The sequence below is a fragment of the Orcinus orca genome, chromosome 18, assembly GCF_937001465.1.
Source record: "Orcinus orca chromosome 18, mOrcOrc1.1, whole genome shotgun sequence".
Taxonomy (NCBI): Eukaryota; Metazoa; Chordata; class Mammalia; order Artiodactyla; family Delphinidae; genus Orcinus; species Orcinus orca.
Window position 1 is genome coordinate 62,643,980 of NC_064576.1, and position 26,420 is coordinate 62,670,399.

The 26,420-nt window shown below is 41.1% G+C and overlaps 1 protein-coding gene across 3 annotated transcripts in view; it reads left to right on the forward strand.

Annotated features, from left to right (window-relative positions):
• Positions 1–26,420, forward strand: part of WDFY2 (WD repeat and FYVE domain containing 2) — a 182,776-nt gene that overhangs the window by 79,875 nt on the left and 76,481 nt on the right. For all 3 annotated transcript variants that reach the window (XM_033436916.2, XM_004274620.4, XM_033436917.2), the window contains exon 3: positions 8,760–8,833. In XM_033436916.2, coding sequence (XP_033292807.1) covers positions 8,760–8,833 — 74 coding nt within the window. The remainder of the gene's footprint in view (positions 1–8,759; positions 8,834–26,420) is intronic.

Genomic DNA, 26,420 nt, shown 5'->3' on the forward strand with positions numbered 1-26,420 from the left:
AAAAAAACCAACACATGAAAAGCACAAGCATTCCTGTTTTCATGGTTGAGTTATTTTAGATTTACTTTACCAAGTAGGTTTGCTATTCATGGCGTCAGACAAAGGAGTGGAGGAGAGAGAGTGCAAGCAGGAGCCAGGGTGGCAGGTGTTTGAGATTTTTCTTACTCTGCGGTATTGGGTATCAGGTCTGGGCTTTTATTGCCAACTTTTCCCCTATGGAGAATAGTTAAAGCAACTTGGCTGCCAAAGGTGTAGTGAATAGGAGGTTAAGAGGGCCAGCATCTCAGGCCTGAGTGAGGGTTAGGCAATTGGAAAACCTCTGTGGATTCTGTCATTGCCAGGACAGGCAGGTGGAATTTACTTTGGCTCCTAAGCGTTTATGGATTTGTCCTCAAAACAAAACAGAAGGTGGTTTTTCAAAGGTAATTACAAATGAAGGGTACACCTAATAACTAAAATGACCGATTTTGTCGTATATCCAGCTCTCTGCCTTGGCCTGGCATGATGGCATTTGTCCAGTCTGAGGCTGTGGTTGGGCCCCTTCAGTTTTCCCACCACTGTGGCCACTTTATCATTTGCTCAGCTAACTTTTAAAGCATAGGATCTCTACTCAGTGAAGTAGGTCAGACAGAGAAAGACAAATACCATGTGATTTCCCTCATGTGGAATATAAAGCACTAACAAAATAAATGAACAAACTAAATAAAAGTAAACACATAGACACAGTGAGAAGAGAGTAGTGGTAACCTGGGGGAAGGGAGGCAAAATGGATAAAAGGGATCAACTGTATGGTGACAGAAACTAAATTTTTGGTGGTGAACACGCTGTAAGGTATGCAGAAATAGAAATATAATGTTGTACACATGAAACTTACGTAATGTTATAAGCCAGTGTTAACCTCAATAAAAAATACATCTAAAATTTTTAAAAAGTTTAAAATTTAAACAAATAAATAATAGCTAAAAAATAAACAAGTACAGGAACTCTAGTCCTCACTGGAAACCTTAATTTTGAACTGCTTTCCAGTTTTTATCGACAGCCTGGTTGAGAGAAAGGCTGTTTATTCTTTACGGTGGGCAGCATGAAGGACATGCAGTTGATTATTCATCTGCATCCTGAGATTTCGTGCTTTGTGCCAGCCCTCTGCAGAAATGCCTTCGTTCACTGTGCCCTCAGCACATATTGCTGTGTGTATACAAGAGATGCTTTATCTGCTTTTGAAGTAGTTGTCTACCATCGTGCTCAGCGCCCCTTTGAAGAAGCACCAAGGGAGATTACTTTTCAGGTAGGAGAGCCAGAAACCCTGCCTTTCTCTAAGGCAGAACCTCCCATCCTGTGTGCCTCAGCATACTGGGATGATCCAAATGGATTATAGGCCCCGAGAACTGATTTCCTTTAGCTGGGCAGGGGTGATCCGGTCATCTGGGCCCTAGCAGTCTCTTCCATTTCCTCCAGGGACTGTTCACATCTAAGTTTCTGTGTGTATCATGAGGCGAAAAAGGTTAGGAGGAACAGCGCTAAGGACCTGGTACGAAGTCCTTATGGATAATGTGAAACATGGGATCTGTTATATTCCCAACGGATTTTTATTTTGATTTTCTGTCTGTTCTTTTATATATATTTTCCTCGGTCAAGACTTTTTGCTTATTTCTATCGTTTGTTTTTATTGTATCTGCTTTTAAAGCCATTTCCAGTTCTTTGCGAAATGAGGTAGGGAATGCATTGAATAAGTTATCTTAGTTAAGACAGAGTGATGCAGTTTGAACACAGTCTTACTGTTTACATTAAATACACCGAAAAACATGCGTCGTTTAAGATTATTCAGAATCGCTTGTAGGGTAACACCTGTGCCTGGGTGGGAAACTGGAATTTTTTTTTTTTTCCATCTTTATTGGAGTATAATTGCTTTACAATGGTGTGTTAGTTTCTGCATTATAACAAAGTGAATCAGTTATACATATACATATGTTCTGATATCTCTTCCCTCTTGCATCTCCCTCCCTCCCACCCTCCCTATCCCACCCCTCTAGGTGGTCACAAAGCACCGAGCTGATCTCCCTGTGCTATGGGGCTGCTTCCCACTAGCTATCTATTTTACGTTTGGTAGTGTATATATGTCCATGCCACTCTCTCGCTTTGTCCCAGCTTACCCTTCCCCCTCCCCATATCCTCAAGTCCATTCTCTAGTAGGACTGTGTCTTTATTCCTGTCTTACCCCTAGGTTCTTCATGACATTTTTTTTTCTTAAATTCCATATATATGTGTTAGCATACGATATTTGTCTTTCTCTTTCTCTTTCTGACTTACTTCACTCTGTATGACAGACTCTAGGTCTATCCGCCTCATTACAAATAGCTCAATTTCGTTTCTTTTTATGGCTGAGTAATATTCCATTGTATATATGTGCCACATCTCCTTTGTCCATTCATCCGATGATGGACACTTAGGTTGTTTCTATCTCCTGGCTATTGTAAATAGAGCTGCAATGAACATTTTGGTACGTGACTCTTTTTGAATTATGGTTTTCTCAGGGTATATGCCCAGTAGTGGGATTGCTGGGTCATATGGTAGTTCTATTTGTAGTTTTTTAAGGAACCTGTTCTCCATAGTGGCTATACCAATTCACATTCCCACCAGCAGTGCAAGAGTGTTCCCTTTTCTCCACACCCTCTCCAACATTTATTGTTTCTAGATTTTTTGATGATGGCCATTCTGACTGGTGTGAGATGATATCTCATTGTAAGGGAAACTGGAATTTGATTTTCATTTCTGCTGCCAATTTGCTGACTCACTTCGGGCAAGTCCTTTCATTTTCTCTGCTCTGAACACAACAGATAAACTGTCCATATTCTTTGTTCTCCGATTTTGGTTATATGTCAAATAAGTATTTGTAAAGTACTTTCAGGTTCTTTCAGTTAAGCAATGTATAGTATCATTGCTGATCTTTTTTTTTTTGGCCACGCCATGCTGCCTGCGGGATCTTAGTTCCCGGACCAGGGATTGAACCTGGGCCACAGCAGTGAAAGTGACGAGCCCTAACCACTGAACCACCAGGGAATTCCCCTATCATTGCTGACCTTAACCCAGAGGGATTAGGAAAGATTGGTTAATTTGTGAGGTTGTGGCTGGATTGGTTTTCTTTTCCCATTTGTTAGAACTGTAGTCTTAGAGCAACTTGAAATTGAGAATTTAGAAAATTAAAATGATTAACATGTTCATATTGATATGTTTATGTTTGGGATGGAAATGAGTTATTTTGTATGTAAATCGCAAATGTTAATTTTCCCATTGGTGAGGTCCAAGGATTTAGGACAATGTGTGCTGTAGTGTGCTGTCCTGCCCCTTCTGCTGGGTTTATTGGAGTTTGGGGGGAAATTCATGTGGGAAGATTAGTGATTGAAAGGTATTTAAAATAATGAATTTGGTATTTCTGTCTTTACAAGATAGTGATTGTTTGGGTGATTTTTAGACAATATCTTTAACTCAGTTGAGGGAGTGTTTTGGCAGTGGGGGTTATGTGCATAATTGGGAAATGCTCATCCTGTTGTTTAATTTATGTCTTATTTCAGATAACTTCTCGGTTCCCAGCTGTGAAGTATACTGCTCCCTTGTTGGTTTCTTTCTGGTATAGGTTGTATTATAGAACCATGTGTAGAAAATAACTTGTTGTTTTTACTGTTGACATTTCCAAAATTAATAGTATAATCTGGTCTTTTAATTCTCTGTTTACCAAGAAGAAAAGGTGCCCATGGAACTTTGATATGTAACAAAAGTGAAGGAAAACATAAATTATCCAAACTGAAGATAACAGATATTAATTAATCTGAATAATTATAGCATTAATTTAGCATACTCTTATTTGATTTTCATCTGACAGAGTAATTTAAAGCTTACTCTAGTTAGATCACTTTACTGTAACTTAAAACCTCTCTGGGAGAAAAAGGGACCACTGCCAATTCACTGTAATTTTGCTGGTGTTACTTAGACTAAATTAAAAGAAAACAAAGGGTTAATTTCAGTTGAGTGCATAAAATACTCGATTTAAACAAAAAACCCTTTTTAATGGTAGTCAGTTGAAGTCCTAAATATAAGTGTTCTTAATAAAGTAAAAAATGGGCTGAATATTGTAAACCTAATAAATATTGTCTTGTGACACACAGTTGAATGGAATAGTGTCCATGAATTAAGTCTTTGCTTTGTGGTGATGGGGTGATCTTTGTAAGCCTCTCTATTCAAGGCCCTCTTATCAGAGGATCCTGACATTTAACTCCACCAGGATGCCTTTGACACCTGAAGTTTTATTCACAGAAGTACTGTGGCTTATTTAAAGTTCCCACCAGCACATCCCATGAAGATTAGTGTCTCCTGCCAAATAATGCCTTTGGCATTGTAAAGCTGTCAGAGTGATTGAAATCCACAGTTCAACCTTCAACAGAACATGTGTTTATTTGAGTAAAGTTCAACTGATCAGCAAAGGACAGGAAATAAATTAGTCATAAAATGAAAGAATTATAGGTATAAATAATAGAAATTGGGAAAATTTCCCCCAAATAGAAGTATTTTGAGAATGCCTCCTCTCAATTTACATTTTTTAAGAAAGCAAGAGCAATATTTTTTCTTAGATTGCCCGTGGGATAAAAGTGTTAGAAATATGGGCTTCCTTGGTGGCGCAGTGGTTGAGAGTCCGCCTGCCGATGCAGGGGACACGGGTTCGTGCCCCCGTCTGGGAAGATCCCACATGCCGCGGAGCGGCTGGGCCCGCGAGCCATGGCCGCTGAGCCTGTGCATCCAGAGCCTGTGCTCGCAACGGGAGAGGCCACAACAGTGAGAGGCCCGCGTACCACAAAAAAAAAAAAAAAAAAGTGTTAGAAATACAAGTAGCCAGTTTCTCTCTAATCCACTTAATTATTGCTCTGTTGAAGTTGATGTTGGTTTCAGGAGCTCATTTTTGCCTACGGCTCATATCCTGAGCTTTTCTCCCTTCAAATTATATAGTCATTAATATAATCATCCAGACTGGTGTTTCTCTTTATTTTCACCCTCCCTAAATTTTAAGCTGAAAACCTGCCTTAAACTAGAAATATTTCATTTTTAAGAAACAGTATTATGAAAGTGTTTAATTTTATTATTATTTTATTTTTTTATTTTTTGCGGTATGCGGGCCTCTCACTGTTGTGGCCTCTCCCGTTGCGGAGCACAGGCTCCGGACGCGCAGGCCCAGCGGCCATGGCTCACGGGCCCAGCTGCTCCGCGGCATGTGGGATCTTACCGGACTGGGGCACGAACCCGTGTCCCCTGCATCGGCAGGCGGACTCTCAACCACTGCACCACCAGGGAAGCTCAAAAGTGTTTAATTTTAAAGATAAGATTTTGACAGGCCATCAAGGTCTAAAGTCCTGACACGAGTATAAGAGAATATTACTTCCCATTACCCACAGACCCCTACAAATTTCTTTCCTATCGTATTTGTACTTTTCATGATCTTGCTTCCTAAAATTTTGCCAAGTACATGTCTTTTGATTGTCGTCAGTCTGAGACAGAACGGAGATGGCAAATCTCGATCACATAGCTTGGAAAATGAGAATTCTTCTCTCATTTCTAGATGAAATGTATTTCATCTAGAGTTTTGGGATGCAGTTTTGATAGAGGAGTCCGTAGAGGGGAGCTGCATTGTAATCTTGTAGTCCTGGTTGGCCACTGTGCTCGGCTTGTGGAGAATGCAGTTTTAAGGTGGGAGGATAGAACAGCGTCTCAGCCAGGTTCATCTCTGACCTGAACTTTTAGCCATCAGAGACACCCAATTATTTCTTCTTCAACTAACTAATTATTAGCGTTATAGCATTTAAAGCTGAATTCTTCTTTGGGAAACATCACATCTTTGCAACCTGGCTATAAATATTGTGTTTAAATCATATTTTGTTTGTTTCCTACCTTATTCTTCCTTCCAAAGGATTCCCGTTACCATTTGGTCATAATTACCATTACTTTACTGTGTCTTATTATGCTTTGCCAGACAGTTTTGCCCTTTGATACTTTCTTGCATGGATGGATAGGCGCTTATTTTGTATGGGCCATAGCACTGGTCTTTCAGAGGTTGCTTTTTTCATTAATTTCCAGTGAGTTGAAGTTAGAAGGATCTCTGTGTCAATTTTTCTACTCCCCCAACATCCCAAAGGAAAGACATTTACTATAACAACAAATGTGGGCATTAGTATTTCTTTCAATTCATTTCTTTCCTCCTTGGCCTTGCGGGGCCTTTGGGTAACCAAGGCAAGGCCTCTTCCTATGGGAGTGTCACAGTTGGGAAATGGTTTGAGGACCATCATAAGACTCACCTACCAAAAGTCTTTACACACACACACACACACACGCACGCACGCACGCACACACGCAGGGTTGCTTGGTGTTTTACCATAATGCCTCTTTGAAGGCATGTTTGTACCTTTGGGGGCACCTGGGAGGTAATGCTGTCTGTCTCTGGCAATGCCCTGTCTATAACCATCTGGGTTCAAGCATACGGGTTCTGCAACAACAGAATTTCTGTTAAAACTTCTTTTGTTTATGGTCCTTGATAGGAAAAGTCTTTCCTTTTGAATTCTGGTGGCGTTTCTTACTATCAGTATAAAGTGATGTGGACTAAGGAGGTGACATTGGGGACAAGTTTTATATTATAGGTCCTATATATAGTTGGTGTCACAATCTATAAATTCCTGATGGCAGCTATAGTACCTTATATATCATTGCATCACATGTCTTGAACATAGTAAGCATTCTAAATTTTTTTTGAAGAATAACAAGAAATTTAGTAAATGGGGGAAAAATAAGGAATAAAGAAATAGCAATGATGATTTAAGGGTAGCCTGTGCAGTATTGTAGAAAAGTCTTTTAAATCACATTCAAAGATCAGTGGGTTTTCTAATTATTATATAACCAGATAGGAATTTTGGAGTAAATCATATAGCAAATACTTTTATGTGGTCAGGCAGGCAGCTAAGTGATAAGATTTTTCTCGACTATGTGTAGCCATTTGGGCTGCAGTCAAGTTTTGCTTCATACACTCATGCTTATATCTTAATAAATTGTTAGATATTTAAAATTTTTAACAGGCGTAGCAAAATAACAACTGAAGACAATGTTATAGGAATAATCTCAAACACAAGAACTGTGTTTAGTTTTTCCAGGTATATTTTTATGTGTATGTACTTTATGTAGTACCGTAATCAGTGTATTTTTTTCTTTTGCTTTTTTCTGCTAACATCATAGTTTTCCATGAAATCATTAAATTTTAATCCTGCACACGTTATGGGATTATGAGACCTGGTGTCTTAGCATCTGTGTAGAGATTTTGCCAACATAGTTTATAGGCCAAAGGCAAGTAAGACTGGCTTTCTTAGGGCAGTGCATTAAATATCGTTGGATTGCTTTTTTTCCAGCAGTGTTCTTTTGGGAATCTAGTTTAAATTTGTGGCTAAACCAGAAGAAGATATTCTGCTGTACTGGTGGAAGTTTGCAGTGGGGGGGCGATTATTTTTTACGTATTTCTATTTTCTAAATATATCGTGTTTGAAAATTAGAAAAAAGTACTTTATGCAGTTTAGAAGATTTTGTAGTTGTGGTTGTTCAGCGGCCTTTTATAGAGAATCAAAAAAATGTTACCAAGTGATGTGTTTATCAAGTGGCTCTGTTAGTAGAACTTGAAGTTCTTTTATAGTTTAAAGATAACCTAAGTTGGGTATTTGAATATAGGACTGTGTGTTTGAATTATGTCTTTGAACCTCCTCCAGCTTTTTTTTCCTGTGTGACCTTGGGTAAGACATCTAATCATAACTGAAAAGTAAGAATAAAAACATTTGATGCCGATTATGATTTTGATGATGGGTAGTTCATGACCTACAGCGCTACCGTGAAGATGTGCGGAGAAATTTAAAAGTTATGTTGAGGCCTTTAGAACACTATTTCAGTATAGAATAAGTCGTCAAAAGGCCCCCATTCTGATGAACAAGCATAGACAGAGAAGGCTGGTAACCGGAAGCTGACTTGGCCCCTCGTGGCTTCCAAGCACGTTTCGTTTACTCAGGCTTGGTGGTACTCAGGAAGTCAGTGCTGCAGAACTGGGAGACCCTGTCCAGGACTGGGTGAACTGACTCACCTGATTTCTTTCCTCTGGAGCCTGGCCCTGTGTCGAGTTAGTTCTCTTTTAGATTGAGGCAAAGCCTCCGTCTTTTTCCAATTGGCAGCCTCCAGCATATGCCTTGAGTACTGAGAGTAAAAGACTTCTGTTAGTTCACGTGCCCCAAATCAGTTCTGAATTAAAAAATAGATTTCTGTACTTGGTGGGGCGGGGGTCGAGGGGGTAATAAGAGCTTTCTTTCGTTTCCTTAGTTCAGAAAAAATTGGTTATTTCCATTAAAGATAGGGTTTGCTTGGAAGAGATAGATTGGTGACAGAAGGCTTATGCAGCACAAAATATTGTTAATCTAGTCAAAGCAAATTTAGACTTGATACAGAACAGCCAAGACCACGCCCCTTGGAACTTGTCCAGTTTGAGAATATCTTATTTGTTATATTCATTAAAAGGATAACAGAAACTAGGGGTTAGTTGTAAAATTACTGTTTTTATTTTTTGGTGAGTGGGAGTTAAATGAACTGTTTGTCAGGAAATTGTGGGAAAAAAATAGTCATACACTTTGAGCTAGTCACTCCTGAATCCATGAGAATCATCGTTTTGTTAATTTCATCAACATGTTCATTTCTTTCAGCTCCATGTTCATGCATGTCTTTTAACCCGGAAACAAGAAGACTGTCCATAGGTCTAGACAATGGTACAATCTCAGTAAGTACACATAAATAAGATTTTCAGTTGAAATACTTCCCTTCCTGTGGAGTATGTATATGTGTATTGTGATGAGAATTATTTATTAGTTTTTTTTTTTTCAAATTAACAAATTAATTTTCTTGCTAAGTTAAGTGGAAATTGCAGTGCAGCAAATTCTGGTGAGGTGCAGGGAGAGCTATCATCAGTCTCAGCTTAAATGCTGACGAGATTCAGTTTGGCTTACACGTTCACAGCAGCTAGAATAGTAGGGGCATTACCAGGCCACAGAGTGAACTACATGATCTGCGGGTTGGCGAGAGCAAGCTGTGATACTAGTGACTTTGATCAGATGGTTAATCGTGGTGTCACACGATTCCCCACGCAAGTGACAGAACACAAGGGAAATGGCTCTCTTGGACCTGCGTGTCTGATCTCGTCTTGATACTTGACGTTGTCCTCCTTCCTCTTTCTGCTCTTTGCTGTCTTCTTAACGCCCTCTAGTAGGTGAATAGAATTCTGTCAATTTGTACAAATTTGTTAAGAAAGCAGAGAATCTAGATTTAGTCTGTCGGGTAGATCCAGATAAATAGTAGACCCTTCCTTCGGTTATAGATCTTGAAGGAACTGAAGTGATCAGAGACTGGAATTTCAGGTTTTACTACTTAATCATGTTTTTGCATATTAATTTTCAACTAGTATATTAACTAGTAAGACAGCTGATCTGGTAAATTCTCCATTTTGGTATATTGTCCAGTATTGCCTTTAGAGACCCTGTTTTGGGACCTAGGAATTAGAGGAGCCTCCTCCGGCCACGCCTCCCCACAGGATGAGGGATCTGAGGGGCCAGGGTCATGTGCCCAGCCTAAGCCCTCACTCCGCCCACCCCCATGCTCTGGGTACCTGGCTCTGGAATTTCCTGCTCCCAGACAGCTTAGGGCCTGCTTCTAGGGCCTGCATGGGCCTTTTCCCTGGGTCCATCCAGAGGAGGATAAAACTAATAAATGTACCCTTAGCCTGAAGGGTGCCCCAGCGGCAATGGTTTGAGGTGAGTAGGTGTCCGCACGTGTGGGCAAGGTCCCTCAAGGTGTCAATAGAGCTGGGAATGGGAAAGGGGGTGTGGGCTGGCCCTCCCGTGTCACCACACTATGGTGTGGAACTTCAAGAGGTCTAAAAATTCTAACTTTGTACCTGTGCTTCCAGGCGGTTGAAGGTATATTTGTCAAGATTGGAGGAAGAGACCTTATTTAATAGTTTAACTTGATTGATAACCTTTACGTATTTAGGCACATGGAATGTGGGTCTCCACTTCTAGTCTTTACCCAACCCCCCTGAGGGGTCTGAAGAGGTGGGCCTGACATTTGCTATTTGATCTTTAGTCAAAACACTTGTCTGGTGATCTTTATGGAAATTTTTAACAATATTGTTACATATAAATCAGTCCATTGACAAATATTTATGGAAGTCCTATAAGATCTAATGCATTGTAGATCTGTAAAACCTGTGCCTTAGGAGGACGGAAGTGAAGATCACGATACAGACCTTTGTCTTCTTTAAGGAGAGCCATTTTTAATAAGTGGGGTGTACGTACGATAAACTTGTTTTTAAAAGATAAGGGGAGATAACTGGATTGTTCAATGAGTTGAAGTTTCACCACAAAGGAAAATCTGAAAAAATAAGCTGAGATCCATTTATTGCCCAGCAGTTCGTGCACTAGTATGTGTAACACTCACTGTCCGCGAAAAGCCTTATGTGTGTATAGCATATAGGTGATTCTTTGTATTTTTGAAATCAGTATAAGTGGTTAGTGGGTACCGATACATTTGGCTTTGAAGGCAAGTTGAGAGCAAACTAAGTTATGGAGAATTCTGGCTTTTATTGTAAATAAGAAGAGAGGCTGTGTTAGCCATTATTCCTTTAGTAAATGAAACTGCCAGAGAATCAGGACTTAAATCAGGAACCGGATTCTCCAGGTGTGTCAGCTCGGTGTTGAGATACCAAATCTTACCTTACCCGATCTTCTAAAAAAGATTAAGGACCTGGCTTGTATGAAATAATTTCCTTAAAAGTATTTCTTCTACGTTGCTGAAGAAGATGAGTTGTATAACCTACCTATTCTCATCTGAAGAATTGTAAAGAGCTCTGTGTTAGGGAACGATACAGTGAAAGAACAGGGTGTTTAAGGTTTAGAATTCTCATTGATCACTACAAAAATAACCGGTTCTTTACTGAAAATGCTTATACAGAGTCTCAGCTGTTTAATAGTTTACTTTCTGGATGTGAGAAATCCTTTCCAGAGACTATAAGTTTTCTGTTCCTTGAATATAGCAAATACATTTTGGAGGAAATACTATTGGTTAACTTATTTTGAAACACAGAAAGGAGGAAATTGGAAAGTAAATCCTTATTTCACTTTATTTTACTGAATAAAAGAGATTTAAGAGGCAGTTAACCTTGTGTAACTGAGTACTGTATTAAAGATGAAGTAGAGGTAACAAATGCAGACCACTCTTTCAGAAGTTTGGCCACAGAAGGAAGTGGAGAGAGAGAGGGTGAGTGCTAGAACAAGATGTGACAGTAGATGAGCAGAGGGTCCAGAACCATTTCAAGAATTTAGCTTTGGGAAAGAATGGGGAGACTTTCAATTTTTAAGGTAGGGAAAGAAAGAGACAGTATTGAGATGTAAGGGAGGAATGACCTTTTATTTTTCTAATGAAGTAGCAAGTTAGATCACCTACTGAGAGAAGCAAAAATGAAGGTGGTACATTTTCATGTCTATAACCTTTGTTATTTCTGATCATGTAGCCCAGAACCCACTTCTGCCATCTTGGTCTACAGTCCCGATTATCTCTCAAGGTCTTGTTCACATGTTATCTTTTCATTCTCTCTCTCTCTCTCTCTCTCTTTTCCTTCCTTCCTTCCTTCCTTCCTTTCAACAGGTGGGTCCTGAGACCTCCCAAGTAAAATTAAAGTTAATCACACACAGTACTCAATAGGTTAGTTATATCACATTGCTTATTTAACCTGTTTTGTAAAAAGTTTTCAAGTCTGTCTCCTCCATTAAATTGTTGAGTATTAAGGAACTGGCCAGTCTTTTATTCATCTCCTCCTTCAGTGGATCTTAGTGTGGTACCTTGTGCATATTAGGGACTCAGTGAATAATTTGTTAAATAAGTTGTTGACGAAAGTATAAATACTATTATTATTAATATAGCTGGTTGTAATTAGTACCTGCTTAAATTCTGAAACAGTTTATTGGTACAGTTCTTTTGCTATTCAAAATGTTTTTCACAATGGAATTAACTTCCATGGGGGGAAGAAGGTATGCCAATAATTTAATTCATCCTGAGTCTGAGTTTTCAGAAATGCCTTCTGTTTCAATGTTGACAGAAGTCAGATTGTGCTAACTGCTATTCATACTGAAGCAGGACTTCAGATTTTTCTGTCATAATGACTCATATATTCTAGCCAACCAACAAATATATAAATATCAACTGTGTGAAGAAGATTATGCTCAATTCTAACATGTGGCTCCTGGTCTCAAAGAACTTATTCAGTTGGGGCAAAATGAAAAATGAAGTTATGAAATACCTAACACATAGTAAAAAAAATAACAGCAAAAGTAGGCAGCACCCCAGTGAGCGTGATGTTGGCAAGGCAATGAGGTCAGATAAGAGTAGGAGAGAATGGTCTGGGGCAGCTCCATGGAGACTGGTTGTGAGCTAGGATTTGATTAGCTAAAGATAGGAAGGAAAGGTATTTCAGGCAAAATGAATGGCATGGGGAAAAAAAATGATACTCATCTTTATAAATATATTTTTTCTTCTGCATCACAACTCTTAGGGTGCCAAAATTTTTATTAAAATCTTGCCAAGATAAATGCATAGTCACTGAAGATTTTTCGAACAAGACCCCAAAATGATAAAATCTCTGTTCTTTGTAGATTGATCTCATACATGTGTTATGGGAAGTTTGATTGGGATGAGAGGAAACAATTGCTGTGTATAATGGTTAGCACTCAGGATAGAGGTTATTGTATAAAAATAAATGATATTGACCGTGTATGGCTTTGTTGTTACTGTTTTGGTAGTTCTTGTGGTTATTATATTCTTAGAGTTCATATAGTTTATTCAAGGGAATGAAAGAGGAAAGAGAATAAACCTTTATTGAGCATCTACTATGTACCAGGCACTCTGCTTTACATACATCCCCTCATTCCAGCTTCACAGTAATTCTATGATGTAGGTGGTATTACTCACATTTTTCAGATAAGGAGACTAAGGCCTAGAGAGTTCACAAGCTTCTCCAGCTCACTTAGCCAGGAAGCAGCTCTCAGCAAAGCTAGGGACTCTGTGTGCCTTGAAGCCTGGGCTTTCTTCTCACCCCATGCTGCTGGCCAGGAGCCACTGCTGCCTCTGTTAAAGGCTTTCCATCCTTCCTGTTGCCTCATTTGTTTATGGGTCTGTCTCCTTCACTAGACTGTCAACTACATGAAGGCAGAGACCATGTATGCTTCAGTGTTGTGTCCTGGACCACTATAGATGTTTTGTAAAAGTTCTGTTAAAGGAAGGAGAGAAGGCATTTCAGTTCCCATCATCAAGATGCTACAACCAAAGTTGGGCACTTAACCAGCAGGATAAAATTACTCTCAACAGTTGAGTGTTATTGTGTGCATTTACAGAGTGCATCGTGTGTTTAAATGACCGGTTTGGGCGTGTAGAAGAATTTGATGTCCATACGCTTCTTCCTGAAATTAATAACATAGATACACGAAGAAAGCAACTAAAAAACCTAAGTAGAAACGTTATGTTTTCCTGAATGTTTGTGGGACTGATGGAAACCCTTGGAGTTCCTTTCCTTGTAGGTGTGTCACTCTGGTCCCTGCCCACATCTTCACATTGGCTTCCTCTCTGTGTCTCTTTGTCTTCACATGGCCTTCTTATAAATCACTGGTTGAAGGACTCACCCTAATCCAGTATGATCTCATTTTAACTAATTACATCTGCGGAGACCTTAGTTCCAAATAAAGTCATATTCTGAGGTTCCATGTGGACGTGAATTTTGGGAGGACACTATTCAACTCAGTACAACTGGTAATAATATTGTATCTACAGAATTTCCCTAACAGTGTCCTACCAATTGATTAGGAAACCATTTTGTGAATGTGTAAAATGATGCCTTTGGGAAGAGGTACCTAAAGATATTAAAAGAGGGGAGAGATAGGATAAGATTAAAATGGAAAGGGAGACCTTAATTCTTCTATCTAATGCCACCTTCCCCTAGATTAAGTGACATATATTAGGTAGGTCACATGTCAAGATAGTGATGGCAGAACTAGGACTTCCTTGATCACTGGACAGATTTTCTTATCACACCAGGCTGATTTCTTCACACAACTAGGACAACCGAGTTGCAAGGAATTGCCCTAGGATGGTCACTAATGAATTGGAAGCTTGTGTTATTCCATGCATCTGGCCATTGCTAAAAAAAATATTTTTTAAAGAATTTGAGCCTTTAATGTAACAAGGTGTTTTGGTTGTTTATTGCTGTGGGTTATAATGAGCCTACAGGGACTGAACCCAAATGGTGAGGTCACGTTCTGCAGTGAAGAGAAGTAACTTATGAATAAAGCACTTCAGCTGTACCCAAGCTGACTGTACAGTCGGACCACTCCTGCTGGAGGGAAAGTCCTGTTAAAACCTTCACCTTGATTGGCTCGGAGACAACAGTGCTATAGCCGACTGGCTCCTGTTTGTCAACCATCATGGCACATTTCAGGTTTTGTACTTAGAGAAGAATTGATGTTGCTTCTGGAATTGCCCTGCCTCCCAGGATTTCTAATGTGGTACCATACGTGAAAAGTAGCCTAATCATGAAGTCAACGGAGGCTGGATTTGAAGACAGTTTCAAGAGGCCCTGTGTTCAGAGAAATGTGGACCTGGAATCTGTAGGGCTTCCTTTTAAACTCTTCCATAATCTCAGTACTTACACTAGCTTATGATTTTCTCATTCTCCCATGGTTTCTACCACAAAAGACCATCATTTCTGAGTCATTTCATCAATCTATGGCCCTGGGCTTTCTAGTGTGGGGAGTTCCTTTTATAGACTGTTAGGTGGCCATTCTCTTCTGAGCTTGTGCTAATAAGTTATAGTAAACTTAAATATGTATAAATATTTATATGTCAACATTAAATATCTACATACATATATATATCTTTTTTTCTGCTTAGCAGAACAAGAATCCCTGAGTGCAACATGCCAGTTGCTTACTGTTTATTCATACAGTATAATTCATTGAAGGTGGTTTTGTCAAAGAAAACACTTACTGCGATCATGGGAGTTGTTGTCCCTTCAGTATTTGTGTGGGTCACCAATCTTCTTAGAACCTCTCAAGGACAAGCCTGTCTCTTCCAATTGTGGCATTGTATAGGTAGCCCTGTCGTCTTTTGTTCAGTACCTGAATGTTATCTAAAAACCTGGTCAAGTAGTACTGAATGCATATGCCAAGGGCTTTCTTTGGCCGCCAGTTATTTTGTGGCACCTCCATTACAATTATGAATTTTTGAAGAACCTCTTGATCGCCCTTTTAGACCGATTCTGTAGCATGAATACTGGTAGGAACACCCAGATTGCCCTATATTTTAAACTGGGTGCTAAGGAGTTCCTGTAGAGTGTGTGGTAGATTGAAATCGTTTATACAATATCTACAGGAGGTATCTTCCACAAAGGATGGCCTCATTAGGGTCATTGTATTACTATTTTATTTATTTAAAAAAATTTTTTAGCCATGCCACGCAGCTTGCGGGATCTTAGTTCCCCGACCAGGGATTGAACCTGGGCCACAGCAGTGAAAGCTCTGAGTCCTAATCACTGGACCACCAGGGAACTCCCCGTATTACTATTTTAGAAGGTGGTCATCTTCTTTTTATTGGAGTATAGTTGATTTACAATGTTGTGTTAGTTTCAAGTGTACAGCAAAGTGAATCAGTTATACATATACATATATCCACTCTTTTCTTTTTTAGATTCTTTTGGTGGTCATCTTCTTATCTTGGCCACATCAAGCAGTGTATCTATGGTTCAGAAAGGCAATGGTTAGGAATCGATGAGCGTATTATGTTCCAAGTTACTTTCCCTTTGTCTTATTCCTTAATAATCTCTCCCTCCCCCTGGATCCTTCCCATTGGCTTTTAAACACACTCAAATTTCTTTTTCTTAAAAACAAATGTTGCTTATTAAGAACAACTCTCTTCCCTGTTCACCCAGTAGTCTCTCTCTCTTCTCTCATTATCAAACATCTCCAAAGACTTGTCTTTATTTTTTTTTTTTGCGGTACGCGGGCCTCTCACTGCTGTGGCCTCTCCCGTTGCGGAACACAGGCTCCGGACACGCAGGCTCAGCGGCCATGGCTCACGGGCCCAGCCGCTCCGCGGCATGTGGGATCTTCCCGGACCGGGGCACGAACCCGTGTCCCCTGCATCGGCAGGCGGGCTCTCAACCACTGCGCCACCAGGGAAGCCCTCCAAAGACTTGTTTGTAGTTGCTGTCTACATTTCCTCCTTCCCCTCTTTACTGAAACCACTGCCATCTGGCCTCCAGTCCCATCAATCTGTCCAAACAGCTCTGGCTGTGATTATAAAAGCTCTCCACATGCATCTGTACAACTGACATGTTTAGGTCCTCATCATGTTTGACCTCCCAGCAGCACTTAGCTCTGCTGTTTCTTCCTGAAATACTCTCTTCATGTCTATCCACGACACAGTACTCTGCTGGCTTTCCTCCTGTTCCCTGGCTGTTTTGCCTCTGTTTCCATCACAGGATGTCCTCGGACCAGCTTTGGTTCAGTGTTGGAGTTTCTCAACATTTGCCCTCCTAGGCCCCCGCTTCTCCTCTCTTTGGGCAGCCTCGCCAGTGTCATGGCTGCATTTGCTGCCCATGTGATCATAACTCTCAACTTTTAAGCTTTGTCCAGACCTTTTCTCTGTAATTCCAATTTCCTTCTTAATATTTTCTGTTGAATGTCTCAGAAAAGCCTCAAATTCATCAGGTCTAAAATCAGACTCCTTTTCCTCCCCTGGTCTTTTCCTCACCTGGTCTTTCTCAGTGTCCCCTGTTTACGTGACTATAACCACTGACCATCCTGTGGCACGAGCCAGGGCTCTTTGGAGTTACTTTCCTCCTTTACCCTCCACTCTGTCCAGTCCATTATTTATGGATTTTTGCCCCCTAAATACCTCTCAGCTCCCCTCTCTCTTCATCATCATCATCGTTATCGTCACCATCACCACCACCACCATCGTCATTATCCTGCTCCGTTGTCTCCTTGGACCCCGCCCCCTTCACTGGTCATCCCACATCTGCGCTGCCTCTTCCACTCTGTTTTCCATATTGGATCTATAGAAGGATCTTTTCAGAATACACATTTTATCTCGACATATCCTCTGCCAGACCTCTCTCAGGCTTCCCTTTGCTCTTAGCACACAGGCCAGAATTCTTCCCATGGCCTATGTGACCCTGCTGGGTCTGGCCCTGTCCTCCACAGCCACGCTTTCCGCAGTGCCCTTCCTCCCTGAGTTCCAGTCTTAGCTGCCACTCGCAGTTCCTTATGCCCACCTTGTTCCCTCCGTTCCCAGGGCCTGTGCCTGGAGTGTGCTTCCTTTCTCTTCGCCTACTTAACTCTCATCCTCCGGATCTCAGTTTACTTTTCCTTTCCTTGGGGACGTCTTCCCTGCTCTTCCGGCAGTTCGTGTCCCCAGATTATAAGTGTTCATAGCATTGAGCGCCCCTCCTCTGTAGCAGTTGTCATAGTTTGTATTTTATGTCTTTCGTGTGATTATTTGATTATTGCATGTATCCAGCATAAGCTCTTCAGGGCGGCAGCTATGTCCGCTTGACTCTCTTACATTCCTAGCATCCAATGCAGTGCCCATGAATTAGAAGTGCTCTGCATATATTTATAGAATGAATTAATGAGTGAGTGAATGAATAGATATAGTCTATCAGGTTGACAATACATAGAGGTTAAGACAATATGTAAGAGGTTAAGTCTGAAATCAGACTGCTAAAGTCAGATCGCAGTTGTGTACCCACAAGTGGTGTCACCCTGGGCTAGTTGCTTTACTCTCTGTGCCCCAGGTTCCTTACTGTAAAATAGGGATAATAATTGTATCCATTTTACAGGGTTGTGATGAGGATTGTATGACATACACGTAAAGCTCTTAGGACAGTGCCGGTATGCGTCAAGTGCCCCATCAACATTAGCTTCTTAGCAACATTATTGTCACCAGGAGCAGCAGCATCTTCCGTTGGCAGGAACTAGGAAGCTTTGGTTCAAATCTCTGTCACGTGGCTTTCGCAGGCCCATTACCAGGGGAGGAAATGTCTTAGTGATGGAACACTCCTTAGGATGCTTCAACTTATTTCTGGTTCCGTCTTCCATCTTTACTACATCATTACAGTAGTTCACCACTGATTTGTAAAACATGGGCTATCAAATACTATTTTTTTCTGCAAAAAAAGTTTATTATCCAAGTTATTATCATTCATCACCCTCAGGAAAAGGTTGCGCTTTGAGAGGACCCTAAAGATTGGAGAGGATGTAGCAAATTTTTCATCACAAGAGTCACCCTTCCTCCAGTGGACTGACTGGAGTCCTCCAGTGGACTGACTAACCCCAGTGGGTTACCAGCCATCGAGAGCTCTACCACTTTCTGTTCATTTGGGAATCTGAATTTTATAGGCCAGAATGTCCAGAGAGCTATCTATGGTCCTGCAAGTATTCTTTCAACACTAGGAATCAGTCTTGTATCACAAATCTTTTATTAACCATTTCCATCTAGACGTGTGAGAATAATATTCTCTCTGTGCACACATATTTTGCTAGTTTTTATTTTGAGTTAATCTCTTATACAGACTATAGAGCCCGACCACGGTTCTCATGTCACTGTCGGTTCTCATGTCACTGTCGTGTAGATGGCAAGGTTCAGAGCCCAGAGGGGCTGAGGGCATTTCCATGTCAATTACCTCTAAGGCATTCCTCCCAGAGTACCTTGACTGCAGCATTTGTAGTGAGGTGGATGGACCTAGAGACTGTCCTACAGAGTGAAGTCAGAAAGAGAGAAACAAATACTGTATGCTAACACATATGTATGGAATCTAAAAAAAAAATGGTTCTGAAGGACCTAGGGACAGGACAGGAATAAAGACGCAGATGTAGAGAATGGACTTGAGGACACAGGGAGGGGAGAGGGTAAGCTAGGACGAAGTGAGAGAGTGGCACTGACATATATACACTATCAAATGTAAAACAGATAGCTAGTGGGAAGCAGCCGCATAGCACAGGGAGATCAGCTCGGTGCTTTGTAACCACCTAGAGGTGTGGGATAGGGAGTGTGGGAGGGAGACACAAGAGGGAGGAGATATGGGGATGTATGTATACGTATTGCTGATTCACTTTGTTATACAGCAGAAACTAACACACCATTGTAAAGCAGTTATACTCCAATAAAGATGTTAAAACAAAAATTTTTTTAAAGAAATTAAAAGAACCATCTGACATTTATTCCTTTGCAATAAAGCTTGAGAACTCACTAGAGCCAACATGTGTGAAGGAAGCAGTTATTCTTTTATAGCCCCTACGGTTGCTGGATTGCCACCACCTGGTGTTACTACACCTACTCTTTAATCTGAGAGCCTTGGAAGCAGGCTACCCCCTTGCCGGCTAGAAGCTTATGGTAGCAGAGAGGGGAGTAGCATTAGGTATGCCCTGGTCCCTGGGGTGCAGTGCTGGTGTTCACTGCTGGGCTTGTGTTTCTTAATTTCACTGTGGTTGGATGCTGCTGACTCAGGGCGGTGGTAACCCAGAGGGGTTTTTGTTTCCAAAGGGGATGCCCCTCCCCATTTATTTACCGCTCCTCCAGCACCACATCTTGAATGTAGTAGGCGCCACAATCAACTCATCTCCAGTTTCGCCTCCTTAGAGAGGGAGGATGACTCTGCTCTCAGTTACCAGCAAATGTTACATTTTTATAAATACTCATTTGGTGTAGGAAGAAAACATCAGTATTAGACCATAAGCTCACTGAAGCAATTTACACAGTTGCAAAAAGACTGCTAACTGTATTCCCACATAGAACAAACAGCACAGCTTTTCCATTGGCTGCAATCACTCAGGGCCAACTGGTTTGCTCTATTTGAGAGCGGTCAAAACAACAGGGCAGGTTCTTCCTCCCAAAGCTTATCTGTCGTGGATGGGAGAGAAAGGACCTAGAAGGGTGCCTGCTGTTTGGTGAGTGGTGGCTGGTTAATTAGTGGGGCGCTGTGAACCCTGACCTCTCTCCAGACTTTCCCACCGGCTCTTCCTTCTCTCGCAGAGCCTTAGATGCTGATGCTCTCTGGGGTTCTACCTTGTGCTGCGTACTCTTTGTTGGTGATCTTCTCCTGTAATTATCCTACACCGACAGCTTTCAAGGCTCTGGCCCATTCTGTCCTCTGGAGCCTGAACTCACACTCCAGCTGCTTACTTGGCATTCCTCCCACCTGGGAGTCTCCAGGACACCTCTGATTTAGCATATTCTAACCAGAAATAATTCTCTTTTCCCCAATATATGCTCTCTCTCCTTATTCCTTCAGTAAACGGCATCACCAAGTAGACCCAACCAGAAACAGGAGTTAGAGTAGATCCAGATTTTCCCCCAGACCTCACAGCCATACTGCCCTGGCCTGAGTATCTCAGAGCTGCTTCCGGACTCTCCCCTTCTGTCTCCTTCCACGAGGACTTTGCAGGTTTCTGTCTGCCGCAGCATTTGCTTGGACTGTTGCAATAAACTCCAGACTGGTCCTCCTGTCTCTTGTCTCAGCCCCCGGCTACTCTGCCATCAGATGTCCAAAATTCTAGTGTAATTAGGCCACTCCTCTGGGTATAAACTCTCCATAACTTCCAGAAGGATAAAGTCCAAATTCCTTGATTCCTGCCCACTTTGTCAGCCCTATATATCACAACTCTCCTACCCAAATATCAGGTTTATTGCTTGCCCTTGTACGTGGGGTCCCCTTGCTAAAAAAGAGGTGTTATCCCTTACTGACCTCCTGCCCTGAGAAACTCCTCTCCCACCTTTAAGAATTAGCCTAAAGCCCCAAACACATTCTTCTGAGAAGGTCGCCCTACCTCCAGGGTATGGGGTTCAAAGGCTCTTCTTCTTCTTCTTTTTCTTTTAAACTTATAACACACACGTACACATCCTCAATTTGGTTTTGTTTGTTTTGTTTTGGTCACGCTGTGCAGCATGCAGAATCTTAGTTCCCCAACCAGGGATCGAACCCACGGCCCCTGCAGTGGAAGCCGGAAGTCTTACCACTGGACTGTCAGGGAAGTCGCCAAAGGCTCTTCTTTTTTTTTTTTTTTTTTGACTTTTTTTTAAAATTAATTAATTTATTTTTGGTGGTGTTGCGTCTTCATTGCCGTGTGTGGGCTTTCTCTAGTTGCGGCGAGCGGGGGCTACTCTTCGTTGTAGTGCACGCCCTTCTCATTGCGGGCTCTAGGCACCCGGGCTTCAGTAGTTGTAGCACGTGGGCTCAGTAGTTGTGGTTCGTGGGCTCTAGAGCACAGGCTCAGTAGTTATGGCGCACGGGCTTAGTTGCTCCGCGGCATGTGGGATCTTCCCGGACCAGGGCTCGAACCCGTGTCCCCTGCATTGGCAGGCGGATTCTTAACCACTGCGCCAAAGGCTCTTCTTAAGAGTTCTCTATCATTTAGTTCAAATTTCTACTTCAGAATTTACGTGATGATTATTAGTTCACATGTAGGTTTCATCTATATGATTGTGTATTAAATAACACATATATAGTTCCTAAAAGTACCCGGTATATAGGACAGATTTAGTCAGTGCTGATTCCCTTGTTTTCTTGACCTCTGTTAGCCCAAGCAGCTTGAAGGCAGGAGCCACGTTCTGTGCGTGGCCGTTTCCAGTACCCAGTCCAGAGCGTGCATGAATTGGAAGCTCAGCAGTAGTTTCCAGGTGAATAAAAACCAGACCGGTTTCCTCCATGTTTTCATCCAGAAGCTCTTTCTCCTTTCACTTGCATTCTTGTTTTCTAGTCATCCTTACAGAAGCCCTCGTTTCCCACCAGCTCTCTGATATGGAGGAAGCCGGTGTTTTAATTCTTTTCCCTCCCTTAATCAGGTAGAGCTTGCTCAGAGTTCATGGGAAAAATCATTGTTAACACACTGCCTTCATATAGCAGGGGTAGACCTCCTGGTGGCTGAGGCATGAACTTGGCTCCCAGAGAGAACTGCATCTGAATTTCAGCCCTACCATCTTTTAGCTGAATAATGATGGATGAGTTGGTTAACTTCACAGAAACCTCAATTTATGCACTGTAGATTGGGCATAATAATACGTTCCTCGTGGGGTCGTTGTGAGGATTACATGAGGTAATTTATATAAAGGCCTCAAAAACTGGTAATCATTATTTTTATAACAGAAATTCTGTTCATTTCAAGAAAAGATGAACTTGAATTTACTTCTTGGTAAGGTTAATAATTATATCTGAAATTAAAGAGTATTATTTTTCATTCAATTATTTGCCACCTCAGTTTAAAAATAATATTTAAAAACTCATAATTTTTAAACCAGTTTGTTTCTTGTGAGCACCATTTTGGGCTAGTAAAACTGATTTTATATGTAATTTTTTCCAGTCTTATTGAGAAATAATTGACATACGTCACTTCGTAAGTTTAAGGCATACAACGTGATGGTTTGATTTACATATACTGTGAAACAGTTACCGCAGTAGGTTCAGCTAACCTCCATCATCTCATATAGTTACAACAAAAAGAAAAGAAAGAAGAAAAGAAAAAAGAAAATATTATTTTTCTCCTTGGTAATGAGACTCAACTCTCTTAACTCTCCTATATATTGTACAGCACTGTTAACTATACGTAATGTTTGCTTTCTACTTTTGCTCACTACTTGCTATCTGCATATTTATTGGTTTGAATAATGTTCAGGGCTGAAAATTTGTGAATTTCAATCCAGAAAAAGGTACTTTAACATTTTAGTACAGAGACCATGGTTAGAGACAGTTAACATTAAAAAGCAACACATCACTCTGTTTTCCTATTGACTTAGGAAGTAAAACGTTGATTAGTCCTAAGATGTGAGTTAAAAGAGTATACTGTCCATTTTTTGGCATTGATTACAAAAAGTAATAGCTTAGCAATTAGGCCCTCTTCCTTTTCTCTTTTATAATTTGACCCCCTGGTAATTGTACATACTTTGATTCAAACCTACCCTAGCATTGAACCCTAAATAGAGAAATCTAGTTCCTACTTCCACATCTACTATTGATGAGCAAATCGTTGAATCCTTTTCTGGTGTTTTCTCTAAATGAAAACATAAACTGTATGTCATACTTATATACTGTAGCCATCACTGAAATGTTATACCGTATAATATGTTTGTATAGCATTATAATATAGTATTATTTGAAATGTTACACTGCATAATATGTTTGTATAGCCTTATAATATAGTATTATTTTCACATATTTCAAAAGTATATTAATAGAGAGCTACTATATAAATTAATATATTACTTAAAATGAGATTTTTTAAAAAATAAATTTATTTATTTTTTTTGGCTGCATCGGGTCTTTGTTGTTGCGCAGGGCTTTTCTCTAGTTGCGGTGAGTGGGGGCTACTCTTGGTTGTAGTGCACAGGCTTCTCATTGCAGTGGCTGCTCTTTGCAGAGCACGGGCTCTAGGCGCACAGGCTTCTGTAGTTGTGGCACATGGGCTCAGCAGTTGTGGCTCGTGGGCTCTAGAGCACAGGCTCAGCAGCTGTGGCACACGGGCTCAGTAGCTCCACGGCATGTGGGATCTTCCTGGACCAGGGCTTCAACCCATGTCTCCTGCACTGGCAGGCGGATTCCCAGTTACTGTGCCATCAGGGAAGTCCCAAAATGAGATTTTAATGCTTTCATTCAATTCTTCTAACACATGTATTTTGAGAGGTACTATGTGCCAGGGAGTTTTCTAGGTGCTTGAGATACACATCAATGAACTCTCCCCTCTCCCCTCAAAAAAATCCCTCTCTTTGTGTATGTTGCATTTAGTAAACATGAAATACGATAATTCATGTATGTTAGAAAGTAATAGATGCTATGGGGAAAACAGAGAAGAGTGAAGGGGATTGGAATATGAGGGTGGGGCAGGGAGATGGATTGTGATTTATTTTAAAGGTGGACACGTTAGGCCTCATTGAGAAGGTATCTTTTGGACAGAGGACTTGAAGCTTGGGGTAACAAATCACACTGATATCTGGGAAAACAGTGTTTATTTTATTTTTTATATGCTTTTTTGCCTTCTGTATACTTTCTTTTTTTTTTTTTTTTTTTTTTTTTGCGGTACGCGGGCCTCTCACTGTTGTGGCCTCTCCCGTTGCGGAGCACAGGCTCCGGACGCGCAGCCTCAGAGGCCATGGCTCACGGGCCCAGCCGCTCCGCGGCATGTGGGATCTTCCCGGACTGGGGCACGAACCCGTGTCCCCTGCATCGGCAGGCGGACTCTCAACCACTGCGCCACCAGGGAAGCCCCTGTCTTCTGTATACTTTTTTATTTATTTATTTTTGGCTGCATCGGGTCTTAGTTGTGGCATGCAAGATCTTTTGTTGTGGTGTGGACTCTTCATTGCAGTGCATGGGCTTCCCTCTAGTTGTGGTGCGTGGGCTCCAGAACACGTGGCCTCTGTAGTTGTGGCATGCGGGCTCTCTAGTTGTGGCACTCGGGCTCAGTAGTTGCGGCGTGCGGACTTAGTTGCCCTGTGGCATGTGGGATCTTAGTTCCCCTACCAGGGATTAAACCGGCGTCCCCTGCATTGCAAGATGGATTCTTAACCACTGGACCACCAGGGAGGTCCCTGGGAAAACAGTGTTAAAAGAGAGGCACAGCCAGTGCAAAGAACCTGAGGCAGGAGTGTTTATAATATTAGTACAATTAAAATCTTGACATATTTCTCTTTTATAAAAACAAGAAGTGATTATTCCTTTATTTTAAAATATTTATTAACTTTCATACGTGATATAATGGGAAAAATGTTGGACCTGTGGGAGATACTGTTTTAAGACAACAAAAATTCCATTACTTTCAACTTAAAATCTATAGGGAAGGATAAAATAATCTGATCAGCGATAGCTCTAATTTAATGCAGATTCTGATCAATATCATAAAAGAGTTTATAGTGTCTCTTGAACTTCAGCAAAGGAAAGATCTATTCTGCCTGGGTGATCGTACAAATGCAGACTATTCAACCTTGCCCAGAAAGTTAGGTTTGAAAAGTGTTGGAGATTGGGGAAAGGGAACAGTTTCTTGGGAAAGGAGAGACTCCAGCAGAGGCTAGGTAGTAAGAGATGTTTAGTCCACTGTCAAGGACAAATGTCATTTAGTTGGAAATGCACTGGCAGGGGCATGGGTTCAAGAAGGATGGTAAGAATCTGATGACTAAATGTGTAGGAGAAATTGAGTGGAGAGAAAGGGTAATTGGTGAAGATTACTCCCAGGCCAAACTCGTTTTGGTCCAGTTTACATCATTGCTCCTGTCTACAGCCAGCCTGGGTCCTGACTGGTCAGTGCCCATGACATACTGCTTGGTCCTGCTTCAAGGTGTCAGACTTGGGAAACAGGGATAATGAAGGAGGTATTAGTGGTACTTGGTGCTTATCTTTCTTTCATGTCTGCTGTATATTGTATTGTCATGCAGATTCTCTGAAGAGTGGAGTGATTTCAGAATTTGCCCTGTAATATTTTCCTTTGCTCATAGAAATTCAGTGAGACAGTCACCTGGTTTCAGTCCCCTTTTGAAGAGCCTCTTTGAGGTTTGTGTGAGTTAAAAGATCAGTAGATACAAAATTCAAGAGAGAGACCCGAGTTTCAAACCTGGGTTGTGCAATCAAGTACACCTGTGACCTTGAATAAGTCCCTTAGTGTCTCTGGACTTCAGTTTAATCTAAAGAATGAGTCATTGTGCTAGGACCCCTTACAAACTCTAAAATTTCAAGAAATCCAAACCTTAACAACCAAAAGGCCAAACTTCTTTCACCAGCTGCTCTCATAAGTAGGAACAGCAGTTTCCAGCCTTGGCCGTCGCACTAAACTTCATGGCGCCACCGATAAGCAGTCTGCAATTTCAGCAGGCAACTTTTCTGTCCAGAACAATTTTGTCGAAAGTTTTGAGCCTTTTTTTGTTTAAAAAGTAAGTATGAACAACTAGCCTTTATGTAAACTGATCTCCCATGTAATTTGCTGTTAATATTATGGCAGAATTTTTATTGTGTGTGGATGTTTTTACGGTATTCAGTCTCTTTCACTATCTGTGCAATGTAATGGGGACGCAGAATACTTCAGCGACTTTGTGGGATACATCAGTGTTCTGGCTTCATATTCTGGCCTTGAGCAGGATATTCCTTATTCACTGAATGACTTCCAAGAGCATTTGTCTTTAAGATTCTGAAATTTGCCAGAGGCAGCCACGGAAGTGCTCACATCTAAACTCGTGTATCTTTTGCCTCTTACCCTCTCTCTCCCTTCGATCCTGTTGGGAGAGATATTATT